This window comes from Pan paniscus, chromosome 11 (genome assembly GCF_029289425.2).
Source record: "Pan paniscus chromosome 11, NHGRI_mPanPan1-v2.0_pri, whole genome shotgun sequence".
Lineage (NCBI taxonomy): Eukaryota > Metazoa > Chordata > Mammalia > Primates > Hominidae > Pan > Pan paniscus.
The window spans coordinates 111418817-111435257 of record NC_073260.2 but is presented as its reverse complement, the minus strand read 5'-3'; the positions used below and the strand labels follow the sequence as shown (position 1 = coordinate 111435257).

The window sequence follows — 16441 nt, the reverse complement described above, 5'->3', positions numbered from 1 at the left end:
AATATCTGTATTTTTAACTAAAGCAAAATATTTTCTAGAGAAGTTACGTCTTAAAGAATTGAACAAGTTTATAAATATCTCAGCAATGATTAACCAATCCAATTTATACCTAAAGAAAGCAAATCAATTTATTTAGAATTCCACTAGTAAATTATTCTCTTTGTGTGCAGTATGTAAAAATATAAACTTACATTTAAGTACTTCCTTGCTAGTTTGAGAATCATCTTTTTCTAATGGGAATGACAGGCATATATTTTGATATTCACAGAAAGAACAAATCCAACAGTAGTAATAACTTGTTTTAAAAATAAGTATTCAATTATTTCATTTTAACTTATAGAATTGTATTTCTTTCCACTAAAAAATAAGTATGTTAGGCTTTTTGTGGATCGTGTTGCCTTACTCAAACTTTTCTGGAGCCAGTGAATGAACATATTTTATACTCAGTTGAGAGATTTCTATCAGTATACTTAAAGGCAGCAGGGTGCATAATTAGGTATGCCTGCCATCTGCATAGCCCTCCAGGTGCAAAAGGCATTAGCTTTATTTAATATTATCACAACATTAATTTTACTCCATTAATTTATGTCATTTGACCTTTATTTCAAACTCAGATTGCCAAAACTAAAGCACTGGGCGCGATGACCCAATTCTGATTTTAGTGAAAGTCTTATAAACAAAATCTTAAGCAACCTCCCTAGCTAAGAATATACTTAAGAACAGGAATTGACTGGCTGGCTTTCACATCTTAAAAAAAGGAGTCCTATAAACAAAATGTTCTTGATTTTAGTGTTACTATTTTAGAGTTTTTTCCAAAGAGGAAGCACATCATAAGATCATGATTTCAGGTGGCACTGACAAGGCACCAGGAAATATTGAATCACATCATTAGAAAGGTATGAAAATGCCATTCAGTTCCTTTAAGCCCAGAAAAGTTTCCATGGAGTTTTTAACACTATTCTAACATTTGTGATTCTCCCTTTCTAACAGAGAGCAGGGTGCAGACCTACAGTTTTGACTCTTGGTGGATAATAGTATCTTGGCAGAATTTTGTTCCTTTGCTTTATGAACTTTTGCTCATAGTCATTTAGTATTTATGGCAAATGATACTGGTTTTCCATTGAAAGTAATGAGATACTATTTCTTTTGAGCAAATTCAACTTAAAATCAGTCTGCTTTAAAGAAAAATGTTTAGTAATTCATAGTACAGTTATAGAAAAACATGGGAAACATCATGAAGGTTGTATGTAAAATAACTGAAACTTTGGAAAGTTTTGTATAAGTTGATTTGCATCCAACTTCCAAAGAAAAAGACATGATTACACAAAAATAAAAATGGAAGGTTATTTAGAGAAAGTACTGAATTTATAGGACTCTATGTCTTATAAGTACAACTGCTGCCATCATTCCTTAAAAGCTTATTCTGTGCACAGTATTAGTACTTCACATGCAGTTATCTCATTTAATTTTCCAAAACAAGATAAATCTTTTAAGTTTTGCCGAATGTAATAAAGTACATTTAGGTGAATGAAGTTCAGTGTAGTGGAACCGTGAATGCCAAATATTTTAAGGTAGACTCGGGTCAAAAATCATAATTTCCAGTACATCAATAAGAAAATATGTAAGAAGAAAAATTACGTTTTCCAAGGATAACTGTGTTTGTTTCTGAAAATATGGATGTAAGGAGGAGGAGGGTGAGGGGAGAAAGGATCACAAAATACTCACACTTGACACAAACTTCCAAAAAGTGTCTAAAGTTAAGTGAATAAGTTGAACTTTCCTCCTAGAAGCAGCCTAAGGCAGTGTTTTGATGGTGTTATCCTTTTTGAGATTTCAAATAACAACTCCAGTGAAGCAATTCTGAGATCCTTACCATACATTTGCCTCCTGCTTGACATAATGCCTTTTAAGGGCCTATTATTGAACTTTCAGTACTTGACTGACAATAACAATTCTTACACAGATAATACCATTTTTGTTCTAAATTACATTGAAATGAATATGGAATACTTGTATTTTGAGGAAAAGGAAAACTCAATGCCAAGCATATAAAAATCACCTTAAGAACATTTGCTTTTCCCAGTTTTCATGCTCTTAGAACTTTTCTTGACACCAATTTTTTGCCTCTTAAGGTATTGAAGGCCAATCCTGCCTTACAAATAACTCTCTTTAGAAAAGGACAAAGTTAAACATTAATTCCTAGTAGTCAAAGTTGAGAAACATCTTTGCACAAATCAAATGCATTCCAGAATATCTGTCACTGACATGAAACAACACACCAGGGCTGCTGAAAGCAAGTGATGATAGTTTTGACATTCCCACACCTAGACCAAAAAAAAAAAAAAAAAAAAGCCTATTTATTACTTGTCTCCCTGAACACATCCTTTCAACTTCTCTATTCACCCTGGGATCTCAAGAGGGGCACCAAATCATTGTACGGCATTCTCAGACAATAAACTAGCTGAGCAAATCTAAGGCAGTTTAGTATCATATACCTCAGAGCAGGGAAGAGCTCCTTTTGCTTCTTCATATCTATCAGAATCTGCTTTGTCAAGATTCATAAAATGGAAAAAAAAAAACCCTCTCCTCGTTTATCTTTTTTTTTTTTTCGAGACGGAGTCTCACTCTGTCACCCAGGCTGGAGCGCAGTGGCGTGATCTCGGCTCACGGCAAGCTCCACCTCCCGGGTTCACACCATTCTCCTGCCTCAGCCTCCCAAGTAGCTGGGACTACAGGCGCCCGCTACCATACCCGGCTAATTTTTTTGTATTTTTAGTAGAGACAGGGTTTCATTGTTAGCCAGGATGGTCTCGATCTCCTGACCTCATGATCTGCCTGCCTCGGCCTCCCAAAGTGCTGAGATTACAGGTGTGAGCCACTGCGCCCGGCCCCTTTGTCTTATCTTTAATGAATTTTAATTTTTTTATGCTTCTAACTCCATCACTGTTCTGATATATGAATTTTACTGATTTGCTACATTACCTTGCTATTCCTGCTGCTAATATATGTGTGTGTGTGTGTGTGTGTGTGTATATATATATATATGAAATACTTTATTACTGTTATTATCCTTTTGGAGTGGTATGAAGAATACCAGAAATCTGTGGTATTTCCAGTTTGATTTAATCAAACGTAATTATATTTATGGAACCTATTACAGGCAATCCACTGTTTTGGGTAGTATGTTGGCACTAACATTGTAATAGTCAAGTCTTTATTTAAACTCTTTGTTCAAGTACTTTCTTCTTTCTTCTTTCACCACAGACAACTACTATATTTCCAGAAAGAAAAAATATAGCAAGCATAAGGCTTCATTACTTATCCCCAGGACTTATGAATCTATATTCTTTTCCTCTCAAACTTTACTTTCCTTCCTCCCTCCCTCCTTCCATTTTCTCTTTAATGTGCTTTGTCTTTGTTAATTAATAGCTACTCACAGAGTTTCTCCTGTTAGCCAGACATAATGACAGTAGCTCAGGACACAAACTTTTTTTTTTTTTTGAGACAAGGTTTTACTCCCATTGCCCACTGGAGTGCAATGGTGCGATCTTGGCTCACTGCAACCGCTGCCTCCCAGACTCAAGTGATTCTCCTGCCTCAGCCTCCCGAGTAGCTGTCTGGCTAGTTTTTTTTTTTTTTTTTTTTGTACTTTCTGTAGCGACGGGGTTTTACCATGTTGCTCAGGCTGGTCTCAAAATCCTGAGCTCAAGAGATCAGCTCACCTCGGCCTCTCAAAGTGCTGGAATTACAGGCATGAGCCACCACGTGCAACCAACATTTAAGATACTCTAACAGTTTCCCAGTGCTTAAACAAAGTACCACAAACTGTGGCTTAAAACAACAGAGATTTATTTTCTCACAGTATGGAGGGCAGAAGCCTGAAATCAAGGTGTCAATAAGGCCAACTTCTTTCTGAAGGCCCTAGGGAAAAAACATTCCTTGTCTCTTCCAGCTTTTGAGGGCCCCCTAGGTATTCCTTGGCTTGTTTGTTTTGTTTTGTTTTGCCTCCATCTTCATGGGGCCTTCTTCCCTATGTCTGTGCCTTCACAATACCTACTTACACAGAAACCAGTCCTAGGATAGAGAACACCCTAAACCAGCATGAACTTAACTCATTACATCTGCAAAGACCCCGTTTCCAAAGGTCACGTTCTGAGGTTCCAGATGGACATGAATCATGGGAAGACACTATTTAAACTGGGCTGTTCTTGTTGGGGGCACTTAGACATTATGAAACTTGAAGGGGTTGGGTGGCTTTCTCCCATACAGTCTGGTACGGAGCATCCTCTATAAAAATTCTTTGCTAGCTCAAACTCAGATGTGAGGTTAGTTCATCTTCCAGCAGCCCACCATGAAATAATGGCATCTTTCGTTATGGAGAGCCACTAAATGATGGCTAAGAAGGTAGATGTGTCACTGGGATACCAAAATGAGTTTTGTTACATTGAGTGCCTAAATTTACAATGATTGGTTAACAACTTTGAGTTGTTACAATATGCAGTTTCTTCTATTCGTTTTGTGTAACTAAGAATCACGGAATTCTTATATTTTAGAACTAAATAGAACCTTTGTGATAAAATAATCTATCATTTTACAGATAAGATGAATGAGAGGGAAATGCACGTTTGTTAGCTAATTTGGTACAAAACTAGTAGAACAGAGTTCCCCTCATTCCTTGCTCAGTGTTCAAGTTGGACTTGTCATGTTTATTAATACAAATAATTTTGATTATGATTTTGTCCATCTGAATACACTTGAATAGTTCTTGACCACACAAAAGAGCAACTTACAATATTACTGCATTAACAGCATTTGAGAAAAACATATACAGGCAGGATACTTCTCTTTCTACAATGTTATCTTCCTCTCATCTATGAGGAGTCTATGAATCTTTAGTGCTAGAAAAAATTGTGGAGGTAAAAAATATTAAGCTTTCCATAATGATGTTGTCCAAAGTTCCTTTAGCTGTAACTATGGACACCATATGTGCAGTTAGACATGATAAAAACCAATTTTAAGTTGTAAATCTTGAACAGTATATAACAAAGCTTTTCCACAGTAAAAAGAACAAAAAAAAATGCTTGCTGCTTATTTGTGCACCACTGAAAATTCTTATTTATTCACTTTAATTCTGCATTTACACAAAAATGCTGTAATAAAATATCTGTACACTACTTCTGTTACAAATATAGATATTTAAAGTGACTTTATATATTCTAATGTAGGAGTTTCACGCTCTAAAATGGGAATGAACACATGATAATTCCTCACCAGTTGTCTAAATAAACAGCTCCATCTGTTTCCCTTAGTCTTAAACTATTGTATTATAAGATGTTAATATAAGGCAATGAAATGAAGTTATGTTAATCCCCTTAATTTTTCTATCAATTTACTAATGGCATACAACCAAAATAATTAGTAACACATTGTTCTCTGTCATTAAGATTAATATGAATTGAAAACCAATTGCACAGCACACTAACACATTTTTAATGTTGCATCGGTTGTTAAAACCAGCACTAAAGATTCTGGAACCCTTCTATGTTCCTCTATGGTTAGCAGCATAGTTGCTTTCTAGAAAAACCATAGTCAACATGCGGTGGCATCACCATTTACTTATAGCAACATGAAAATATTTTATAAAAGGTCAAAAACAAAAATGAAAATTGAAATGTGCATTAAATATAATTTCTTTATAAAATTTAGGGACATTGCTTCATATATTTGCCATTTACTCAACTGTAGAAACCAATTTTAGCAGGAAAAATATATATGCATATTAGAGGTGGGGAGATGCAATGTTTTTATAATACTGTTGAAAATTTTAAAATACTGACAGTATTTTTAAAGATTTTCATTAGAAAACCTTTTTTTCTTTTTTTAGTTTGGGGTGGGGAGAGGAGGTAGATTGCCAAATTGAGGCATTTTTTTTAAACTCCCCGAGATTTTCTTCCTTATTTTATATTTTCATTTTTCATCCTAATTTACTGAAGCCATTTTCTTTGGTTAGCTTTAGAATTATCTTTCTTTATACTAACCAGCTTAGCATGTAATAATTCTTGCCCATGTGACTACAAAACATTAGATATCTCCACAAATAAAAACGAGATTCACCTACACAAACATTCCTTCTCTTTAAGTTCACAAAATGCAAGAAGAAAAGAAAAATGATGTTAGGTTGTCAGTAAGGAAAGCATTTCTATATGAGAAAAAGAAACTTAAGCGTTATTTCCCCCCTACAGTTTTGAAGACCTGGCTGAACACAGCATAAAAATTGTCAGGACCAGTGCATTCTCTTTACAGTAGGAGGTGAGCTAGGGGTTGGGTTGGTTCAATTCTGGCAGCCAATTCAAGAGAGAACCATCAAAGTGACAGTGCCTTTTGTCCGTTTAAGGATGGCAACAGCTTCTTCATGGGTGACTCCTTCTAGACTCTGCCCATTGACAGCAATGATCTGATCGCCCCTTTTCAGACGTCCGTCTTCAGAGGCTGCTCCCTGCAAATTATAAAGTAGACTTGTTTATTTCTCAAAAAATGCTGCCTTGCAACTCACAACAGAAAAAGATCTCAACAGGAATGTAAATTGCTCTGCTTGTACACACACACTGCTCCCAGTGCTCCATGGGTGCTCTAAGCCATTAAGCAATGATGAACATAGACAAAGAAGGTCTTTCTCCTAAATGGTTTTAGCATTGAGATACCAATTTGAGAGAGAATTTAGCAGTCGATAGATTAGTTGGATGGGTTTTTGGCTGTTCAGCACAGCAGTTGGTGGGAACACAAATTAATAAAGAATATTTGGGAATTTGCCTAGTAGGAATGATTCAATAGAATCCAGGATTTTCTATCCTGTAAATAAGACCTACAGAAAGAAGGTAAAGGATTAGGTAGGAACAAAAACAGTTTTACAGGACAAGGGCTTGGGGGATGACAAAATCCAAAGGTCTGCAAAAGCACAAAGCCACCTGAACATTCCCTATGGCAGGATAAGGCATAAGTTCTAAATTTGAAACCCACTGCTATTTCTTTTTGTGGTTTTGAAAAAGCTATTCAAGCTGTCTTAGTTCTTACTTCCCAAGGGTAGAGAGATTCTTCATATTCCTTATGGACCCTAAATGATTAAGATTAAATACAGACATTGCTGTTAGAAAAAGAACCCCATCTTAAAGCACGCTTATAGAAGACAATTATGCAATTAAATATAAAATTAAAAATATGGAAAAGTTAATGAGGAATCCATAATGATGAAATTCTTAAAATATGTTCTAACTAGCATGCCTTAAATAAATTGTTCCTAGGCTGAGGAAAAGGACTGTATGACTCTTCTATTCACTAGCAAATGCTGTTTGTATTTTTGGACATACCGATAGCTTTTTAAAAAATCTTATAAATTAAGCCTATAGCTAGCTTGTTGTAGGTACAACACTTTAAAATGGCTAAAAAAAAGATCTTTTCCAAAATAATAAAATAAAATATCCATAAAGAACCATACCACTAATCCAAAGGCCCTGTATCAAATTTTTAAACAGGTTTGACTAAGTTTTGTTTCTTTTGACACTGTAAAATTTTGAGATTCCAAATTTTTCCCTGCAGAAAATCTTGTCGAATTTTGTAGCTCCTGAAAAACGACTTAACATATTAACAATAATTACATGGGTTTAAATTATTTTAATAGCTTTACCAGTATTGCAATATCTGTATTCTTATTCTAAACCTTCTTAAGCTAGAATAGGTATTATATAATTATAAGTATACAGTCTTTTTAATTGAATCCCTTGATTGCAAATCGCTGACTTATTATAGATGATAGGGCTGCTGGATACTCCCTACATTTTTTCAGTAGTTATTTTTGTTTTATTCAATGAAATTAAATTTATAAAATAAATGCTTATTAATTTTCATGTGTACTTTATGTACTTCTCTATAACTATTTTATATTTCACAACAAAAAAATGCAAACAGAAATACCAGTGCTCTACAGCATACTTATTTAAAATGTTCCATTTTCAAAAGACGATCATGTGCAATTTGTGTTCAAAGAAAAAGAAATAGGCTTTACTAACCAAAGTTCATTAATATTTTTATGTATATTGTTGAGTTTCCATGGAGTTTCAATTTGAGCCTATTTTCCTTTAAATATAATGAAACCTCAAATTGGACAAAAATATTTAATGACCTGTTCCTGTAGGGAGTTTTGAAAAGAAATGATCAACTGTTAACCATTTGGCATTACCTCAGGCCATAAACTAATAAGCCAGCTGCTGACCACTATTAATGAATGTTTAGGGGAAAAGAGGGTGGTTAAAATTTGCAAGCTTACCTTTGCAAACACTGTTTTAACATAAATGGGTAAGTCTCCATGAGGGCTGCCATATCCTCCAACTATACTGAAGCCTAAGCCATCTGGTCCTCGCTCTAGTGTAATAGACTTACATTGAGGAGGTCTACGGTGAAGGAAAGGAAAAAGAGGTTTTAAATTAAAAAAAAAACAACTATATATATATGTTATGAATTATCTGACATCCACCTAGAGCCAGCATAATTCTCTTTGTTACTGACAAGGAGTATATTACGGGTATTTTTGAGATGCTTAAATTGTCAGTGCATGCTGTGCTTGGTATTTTAAATTTACATAATCTAATGAAATCCTACTTAACACCCTAATTCTATTACTCATTTACAGTTCCCTTAAACTAACATATTCATGGCATGTTCTCATTGTACAGAGAAGCTCATTCTTTTTCCAGTTTATTTGAAGTGAGAGGGCTAAAGTTCAGGGGACTATATTAGAATAAGTCGTAAACATCAGTACGCCCAAGCTCAGAGAGAAAAATCAATTATAAGCAATGGAAAAGCTGCATTGAATTATTTAAAATTTCTAATGCGCCTCTCTCTTCTCCTCTGTTTTCCAATGCTTTTGTATCCAAGTATTGTTACTTAATACTGTGAATTTTTTCAGTCCAAATGATAATATATTAGATGAATAGGCAGTGCGGGAAATTTTAAAATGATAGATTTGACTTGCTCCATATTACATGAAGTGGTAACATCAAGACTAAAATGTCCTCCGCCCCAAAATCAGAGCTGAAACCATGGGAAGGGTAGTAGCACGCATATCTATCTAGCTAGTTATCTATCTCTACTTATCTTTGATCAGCTAAATCCATGCCACAATTATTTAAGTTTAGAAGCACCTGACATGTATAATTCATACTTCATATATCCTATCATTTTACCTGTATGTAATTCCTAGAAACATGGGACAGAGAATGCAACTGTCAGGAAGACTTGATTCATAAGTGAAAAATGATACACTAATCATCATGTATGAACTCACCCTAAATCATCCTGAAATATACTGCTTGACGTCAGCCCAGTGAAAGAAAGACTGGAACATGCAGGCTCCTGCTGATGACCTGTGACCACACTCACATCTCCTCCAGCAACCACCTGCGCACGGGAGGAGGATAAACAGAAAAAACACATGTTCCTGTGGCTAGGGAAAGTAATTTTTCTTCAGAAAGAGCACTTGGATTAAAATGTACATTTTATTGTTCATTTAAACATTTCTGTTAACATAAAATACAACCAAAGAGAATGAAATTTCACAAGGTCCAGAGGCTCTTAACTGTCCTGACAGTAAACATATTCTTCTAATTCTATTCTACAAAGTTCTTTGATGTTTTTAAAATGGGGTCTCATATGTAATTACTTTTTAAAGATCTTTAGAATACAAGCCACTTGCTAGCACCACTTAAAATTCCAGCAAATAATCATGTACTGCTAAGGCCTGGATTTTTTTCCCCTTAAAGTATAAAACAATCAATGCATCAGAGTAAAATGTTACAAAATATGTCTCATATGCACTTTATTGGAACTCTTAATTTAATCATTTATGTTCGAGAGAAATATTAAATAAAATAATAGCAGAAGATTTAATCATTTTTACTGCTTTAACATCAAAGCTCATGTGTCTTCAGGCTACCTATATTCTGAATTATGCTTGGGATAAAAATCTTACCTGCATTTCAATGGAGCCAGATGCATTTTTCAGTAGGTTAACTGCTTGGGTGTGAGTCATGCCCTCAGTGGATGTGCCACAGATAGTGACAATCCTATCCCCAACCTGCAAGGGAGAGAAAGAAACGGCCATCTGCTAAGGCAGCCATGGAGAGTGGGTCTTTGAGAGCTAAGTATTCATTTCCTTCTCCACCTTCCACATGACATATATACTGCTACCAGCCACTGAAATATAACCAAGGAAACCACTAATTCCAAGAAGTCCAAAAAGCAGCAACCACAAAAAGAAGCAGTGCATAATGGTTGAGTTCCATAGTATCCAGGGGAGAGGGAGGGAGAAGGAGAAAGTCACTCTTCCCTGCTCTTCATTTCTCTTGGGTGAGACATTACTTCCTATTAAAAGAAAAAAAAATTCACTATCATTTGGAAACTGAAATTTCTCTGGACATTACTATTATAATCATTAGATGTGACTCTAAGTCGGAGGTTGGCAAACTAAGGCCCAGAGGCCAAATTTGGCCCACTGCCTGTTTTGGTTAATAAAGTTTGGTTGGAAGACAGCCATGCTTATTTGGCTGCTTTCACAGCGCAGAGTTGAGTAGTTGCAACAGAGACTCACAGGTCCCACAAAGCCTAAAATATTCAGTATCTGTCCTTCCAGAAGTTTACTGACCCTGTGCTATGTATACAATCAGGTTTTAAGTGTCAGCCATAAATTTGGATATCAAATGAGGCTGAACCATTCCCAGCCTAAAGACTATTTAAACTAAAATGTGGTTATGTTCTGAGACCTATTTGAGGTATGAAACCATAGAGATTTTGCTTTAGAGAGACTGAGTTGCGTTAATGGAATATTCATGTAATTTTAGAGCTGGGCAGTTGGCATAAATTCCATTGTAGTGCTCCACAATTTGGATAATCCCTCAGCTTTGAGGCAAGTTGCATATAGTTTTATAACATTGTAAGTCATATTTATATTAAACTTCTGCAAAATTATCAGTGAATGCAAATAAGTAATACTTTTCAAGTTAACAGAGTTAAATCAGCGTTTAAACCAATCAAATATATAAGATAAAAATTTCACTTCATACTGGTGTTCTGAAAATACTTTCTGTTCTCTTTTAGCTTGTTCCACAGAATTTCAACATATAAAAATATGTATTAGGAAACAACTATAAATCTTCCTATTTAAACTGCAAATCTGCATTTTCTCCTTTCTTTTAATATTCTTTATCTTTTATTCCAAGCAAGCCTTGCTGTGGTTGGATTAGATGATTTAAAAGTAAATATACATATTTAAAACTGCCTTGCAACAGGTAGCCAGGTTAAAAGGTTGATAAAAACACTTCTGCACATTTTGCTAGGGCTTCTAGGGTTGATAGTACGACTCACTCTGAGTTTTTGGGTCTGTGCTGCAACTCCAGTTGGGTGCATCATTGCAATAAATATAGGCACATCACCAAGTGGGCTGCCTACTCCTCCCGCGATGCTGATTCCCAGTGAGTCAGTAGGGCCCTGCCATGGAACAGATATAAAATTTTGGTCAAAGTGATATTTTTCATTGACCTTTTGTTTATTCTTTGGCATGATATCTATAGTCAACTCTGATTTTCTAAGTGTGAGGGGGAAGATGAAGAAGTGCAAGAAAACTGCATTACTTTACTTGACACAGGTGCTTAGCGTGGCTTAGGAAAATAAGCATCTGTTCAGGAAGTAAAATAAATCAAGACATGCTAAATGAAAATCATGTTGTGGAACTGATGAAAAGCAGGTAAACTCATGAAGTGAAAAGACCACACTTTTGGAATCAGAGTCCTGTGTTCAAAGCCACGAAGTCGTACTTGCAAATGCTGGAACTTGGAATAAGTCCACTCCACTCAATAAATCATTAGATCTTCATTTACAAAATGGAGACAACAGTGCCTCTCACAGAGGGCTGCAGTGAATATTAAATGACATGCTGATGACATGAAGTGTCTATAAGAGCGCTCAGAACAATAGTAAAAGCTCAATAAATCACAGCTGCTTTTACTTTGTCTCTTGTGCATGGCTGTCAGGGGAATCTGTTTCAGAACTAATAAGTATCTGTTGAAGAGAAAGGTTTACTTATCAGTATAAGAAGGGAGAGGCATGGTATTATTTTGTGTGGGGTCAATTTTATGCTATTTTCAGCAAAACAGAGTATGCAAACAACGATTTTTCAAATGAGGTGCTGTGATCAGGAAATTCATTAAGGACTACATTATGTTATTTCACATGTAATATGTAAGAATACATACTTTTTGAGATGAATACTTTAAAACAGTAAGAAGGTTAACAAGAAAACACATATGAAGATGTCTCTTAAAACACCAGAGTTTATATTGTTTTCTCTCCCCAAGTTACCTTTTTTATTTCAACTGTTCTTAATCCCTGTATTTCAGATGCCACTGTAAAGGCAAAAAAGATAAAATAGGGTTATTTTATGTTCATTCACTTTTTATGTTCATTAAAATATCTAAAGCTGGATGGGACTAAATGATAACCTAGGTTTCTTTTTTTAAGGGGGTGCTCAAAGCTGCTAGTACACATGATTAGATCTGTCTTACACAGAACTATTTATTTTTCCAGTTGGAAAAACGTGTATACCATCCCATTCTTCCTTCTCATTTTAAGTGTTGATTATATAACTACGTAATCCACTTTGAATGAGTCAAGGGCAGAATGTGTTTTGCATAGAAAGGCACATGTGCACGGCTGAGAGGAATAAAGTCATGGATGCATTAAAAAAATTCACAAATTTAAGGGCCTACATTTCTAGAATATTAGTCATACTGCAAACAGAGATTGCCATATGGTTAGTTTCTTCAATTTGAACAACTCTCAACCAATGCACCAAGCCAAAAATCCCTCTGCAGCATGATTTCACGTAATTAAAACACAGGAGGATCACATTAATTTTCTCAAATTTTTGCAATCTTCATGGAAAAAGAAGGCTTCACTTAATGGCATCTTCTGATTTACTGGTGTTACATTAAACACAGAAAAGGAATAAAATCAAAAACACCAATCTGCTTAGTAAGAAAAAAAAATTACAGAATCCTGATTATAATGTTTAGTGTATCTTGTAGGGTAAACATCAAATGGGAAAAGCTGCCATAGGCACAACTTCATGTTGTTCAGACTTTTTGCTAACACATGTTTTTGTACCTATATTAGGATATGGGATGATTTGGGGGAAAAGAAAGCTCAGAGGTAAACAAGACAAAAAAATCAGTGTTGACAGCCAAAATTCAAACCATGTTTAAAATACTGAACCAATCTTACATGCATTCTTCTTTGAGCTACTTTCCAGTGACTCAGATGTACTGGATCCAGAGAGTGGAAAAGTGAAAGATGACAGGCTGCCTTCACTCACCTACAAATATACAACAATTATTTCAGAAGGTTTTGCAAGTAACATACTCCCTAAATACCACTTATTTCAGAATTTAATCTAGAGACAGATACCTGTTAAGCAACAGTGGCATTTGATAATTTGATGAGCAATTTAAACACAGTTCCTACTGATTTTTTTTCTTTTAAACAGAGAATGTGTCTAGTGACATAAATAAATTGAAGCTAAAAGGGTAGATGAAATTGATTCCAATCTACCTAAAATTTTAGTGGATAGTCATAATCTCATTCAAACTAATCTTCTTTAAATTTAAACTGATGTTGTAGGAAGACTAGGACTTAAACAAAAACTGTGGAATTAGGGCCAGCTAATAGGAAACTCATGGTAGTAATTTAGAAAGTTAGTATGGGGTCTTTAAGGACAGACTGATGAAAATGGGTTTCCATCATCAGTAGACAACACTGAGGAGAAGGTCAAGAGGTCTTGTCAAGAGTCTTGAAATATTTAACATCATATTTTTATACATGGTGCTGAGTATCTATAGTTCACTTATATGGGACTTTTCAGTTGAATATTGATTGATGTTGCTATAAAATATTTTTAAAATATGTTATCTTGGGGCCAGGTACGGTGGCTCATGCCTGTAATCCCAACACTTTGGGAGGCTGAGGCGGGTGGATCACGAGGTCAGGCGTTTGAGACCAGCCTGGCTGACATGGCGAAACCCGATCTCTAATAAAAATACAAAAATTAGCCAGGCATGGTGGTGCACGCCTGTAGTCCCAGCTACTCGGGAAGTAGAGACAGAAGAATCTACTTCGCCCGGGAGGCGAAGTTTGCAGTGAGCTGAGATTGTGCCACTGCACTCCAGCCTGGGTGACAGAGCGAGACTCTGTCTCAAAATAAATAAATAAATAAATAAATAAATAAATAAATAAATAAATAAATAAATAAAATAAAAATAATAAAAAATTTGTTATCTTGGTAAGCTTTACAATTAGGTAGTTACCTTTTGAGATTATGGAAAATGAATCATGTCAAAAAAGAATGCTTGAAATCAATTTCCTTAGAATGACTTACAAACTACTCAACAGCCACACCTTGTTTACCTGGCTATTCTGATTCCTTGTTCTTCTCTGTCTCAAACTCTGCACCTCAGTCACTATCCCACGCTGCCAGGGGACCAGACCTTGTACACAGACCCACAGTCAGGGCCATCTATGTGTCCTCTTGGCATGCCGACTGCATCGCCCTGATGAACTCCACAGCTACCCACCTGGCTGCTTTGAGATGGCCTCCTCTCTGAATGGAATGGACCAGCTTTGATTCTTCCAACTTCCAAGGTTACTGTGCCTAGGGAACACTGGGGGTGGGCATGGGGGGTGTTTTATGGAAATGTTTAAATAAAATGCTAGAATCATCTTTAGGAATACATTTTACTCTTCAAGACTTTTTTGAAAGGCATCTTCCTTTTGGAATTTCTATAAGCAAGGATACCTCCAATCCCTTGTGGAAAATGGCTTTTTAAAAAACATTCAAACTAATAAAAATAATAAGCAGCAACACCAAGTGTTTACCTTATCACCTCATGATTTCTATGGAGACTACTTCTACCAAAAAGAAATGGAGAATTGAGCAATTATCTCATGAAACACACTAATTTTGATAGGACAAACAAGCTGAGTAACTGAGGGTTTAAAAAACAAAGCGACTGTAATCCCAGCACTTTGGGAGGCCGAGGCGGGTGGATCACGAGGTCAGGAGATCAAGACCATCCTGGCTAACATGGTGAAACCCTGTCTCTACTAAAAATACAAAAAAATAGCTGGGCGTGGTGGCAGGCGCCTGTAGTCCCAGCTACTCAGGAGGCTGAGGCAGAAGAATGGCGTGAGCCTGGGAGGCGGAGCTTGCAGTGAGCCAAGATCATGCCACTGCACTCCACCTGGGTGACAGAGCGAGACTTGAGACTCCACCTCAAAAAAAAAAAAAAAAAAAAAAAAGCGAACACAATAAAACCACCACTACCACCACCTCAGCAACTTGTTTCGCCCTCAGTGGAAGAGGCACTTAGATAACTGGGTAAATTCTCTATCACTACACTGTGCCTGAATAGACTTATGATATAAAATTTAGATAAATCCTGCTATCAACACAAAACATGAATTGACGACAATCTTTCTTGCACCCCTTTACAAATAAACCATAGGCATGCAAGAAATGCTGCACAGTCTAATATGGAAGTAGCACAAGAAGGTGTTTGAGATCCTGTTTTGGAGTCACTGGATTAAATCCAGACTATGTGATTTATTAGCTGTGTGACTGTAACGGATGTTTAACCTTAATAAATCTTTTACTCTGAGTTTTAAAAATGTACATCATTATAGGTTGTTGAGATAAATAAACCATGAACAATGCTTATGACAGTGTCTAGAATGGAGTAAGATTAATATAAATATTGGGCACTGATATTATTATTCAGTGATGAGAGTACAAAGGGATGTGTTATTCTGAAGATGTTGATCATGAATCATACTTTGAAAGGTCAAAACTTGACTTGTAATATCCATAAGTTGGTTTTTTTATTTGTTTGGTTTGGGGTTTCTTACCAAACTCTTCTTGAAACTATTTATATTTTCAGTTTACATAACTGTAAGGTTAACAAGTCCATACGTTATTCACTGTGTAATGTTGCGACCCTTTCACCTACCTGTAACACTTCTCTTTCAAATATCAAGGGTTTTGATTATTTAGAAAATTGTTAATTTTTCCAATACAAAAGCGATTTACGCCCAGTAAAAAGAAAATTTTGGAAATAAAATGAAAAAAGATGGGGGAAGAAAAGGACCCATAAGTCCAACAATTACCTCATAATTATTGTTTAAAAAACTTATAAGATTCTGTTTTACATAGTTGTATCTATGCGGTAAATACAATCCTCTGTCTTATATTCCCCACTAATTACAGCAGTCAGCAGTCCCCCTTTATTATAGGGGGGAATATGTTCTAAGACCCCCCGCCAGTGGATGCCTGACACTATGGATAGTG

The 16441-nt window shown here is 35.7% G+C and overlaps 1 protein-coding gene across 34 annotated transcripts in view; it reads right to left on the bottom strand.

The window, feature by feature from the left end:
- Nucleotides 1-5091: 5091 nt before the first annotated feature.
- MPDZ (multiple PDZ domain crumbs cell polarity complex component) overlaps nucleotides 5092-16441 on the bottom strand; it is a 176497-nt gene continuing 165147 nt past the window's right edge. For 26 of the 34 annotated variants that reach the window (XM_034967135.3, XM_034967137.3, XM_057298754.2 and 23 more), the window contains 8 exons: nucleotides 14673-14759; nucleotides 13327-13417; nucleotides 12406-12449; nucleotides 11413-11535; nucleotides 10022-10126; nucleotides 9338-9450; nucleotides 8321-8444; nucleotides 5092-6496 (listed from right to left, as the gene is read on the bottom strand). In XM_034967135.3, coding sequence (XP_034823026.1) covers nucleotides 6350-6496; nucleotides 8321-8444; nucleotides 9338-9450; nucleotides 10022-10126; nucleotides 11413-11535; nucleotides 12406-12449; nucleotides 13327-13417; nucleotides 14673-14759 — 834 coding nt within the window. In that variant the 3' untranslated portion in view covers nucleotides 5092-6349. The remainder of the gene's footprint in view (nucleotides 6497-8320; nucleotides 8445-9337; nucleotides 9451-10021; nucleotides 10127-11412; nucleotides 11536-12405; nucleotides 12450-13326; nucleotides 13418-14672; nucleotides 14760-16441) is intronic. The other 8 variants (XM_034967155.4, XM_057298760.2, XM_063594023.1 and 5 more) reach the window with 1 other exon arrangement.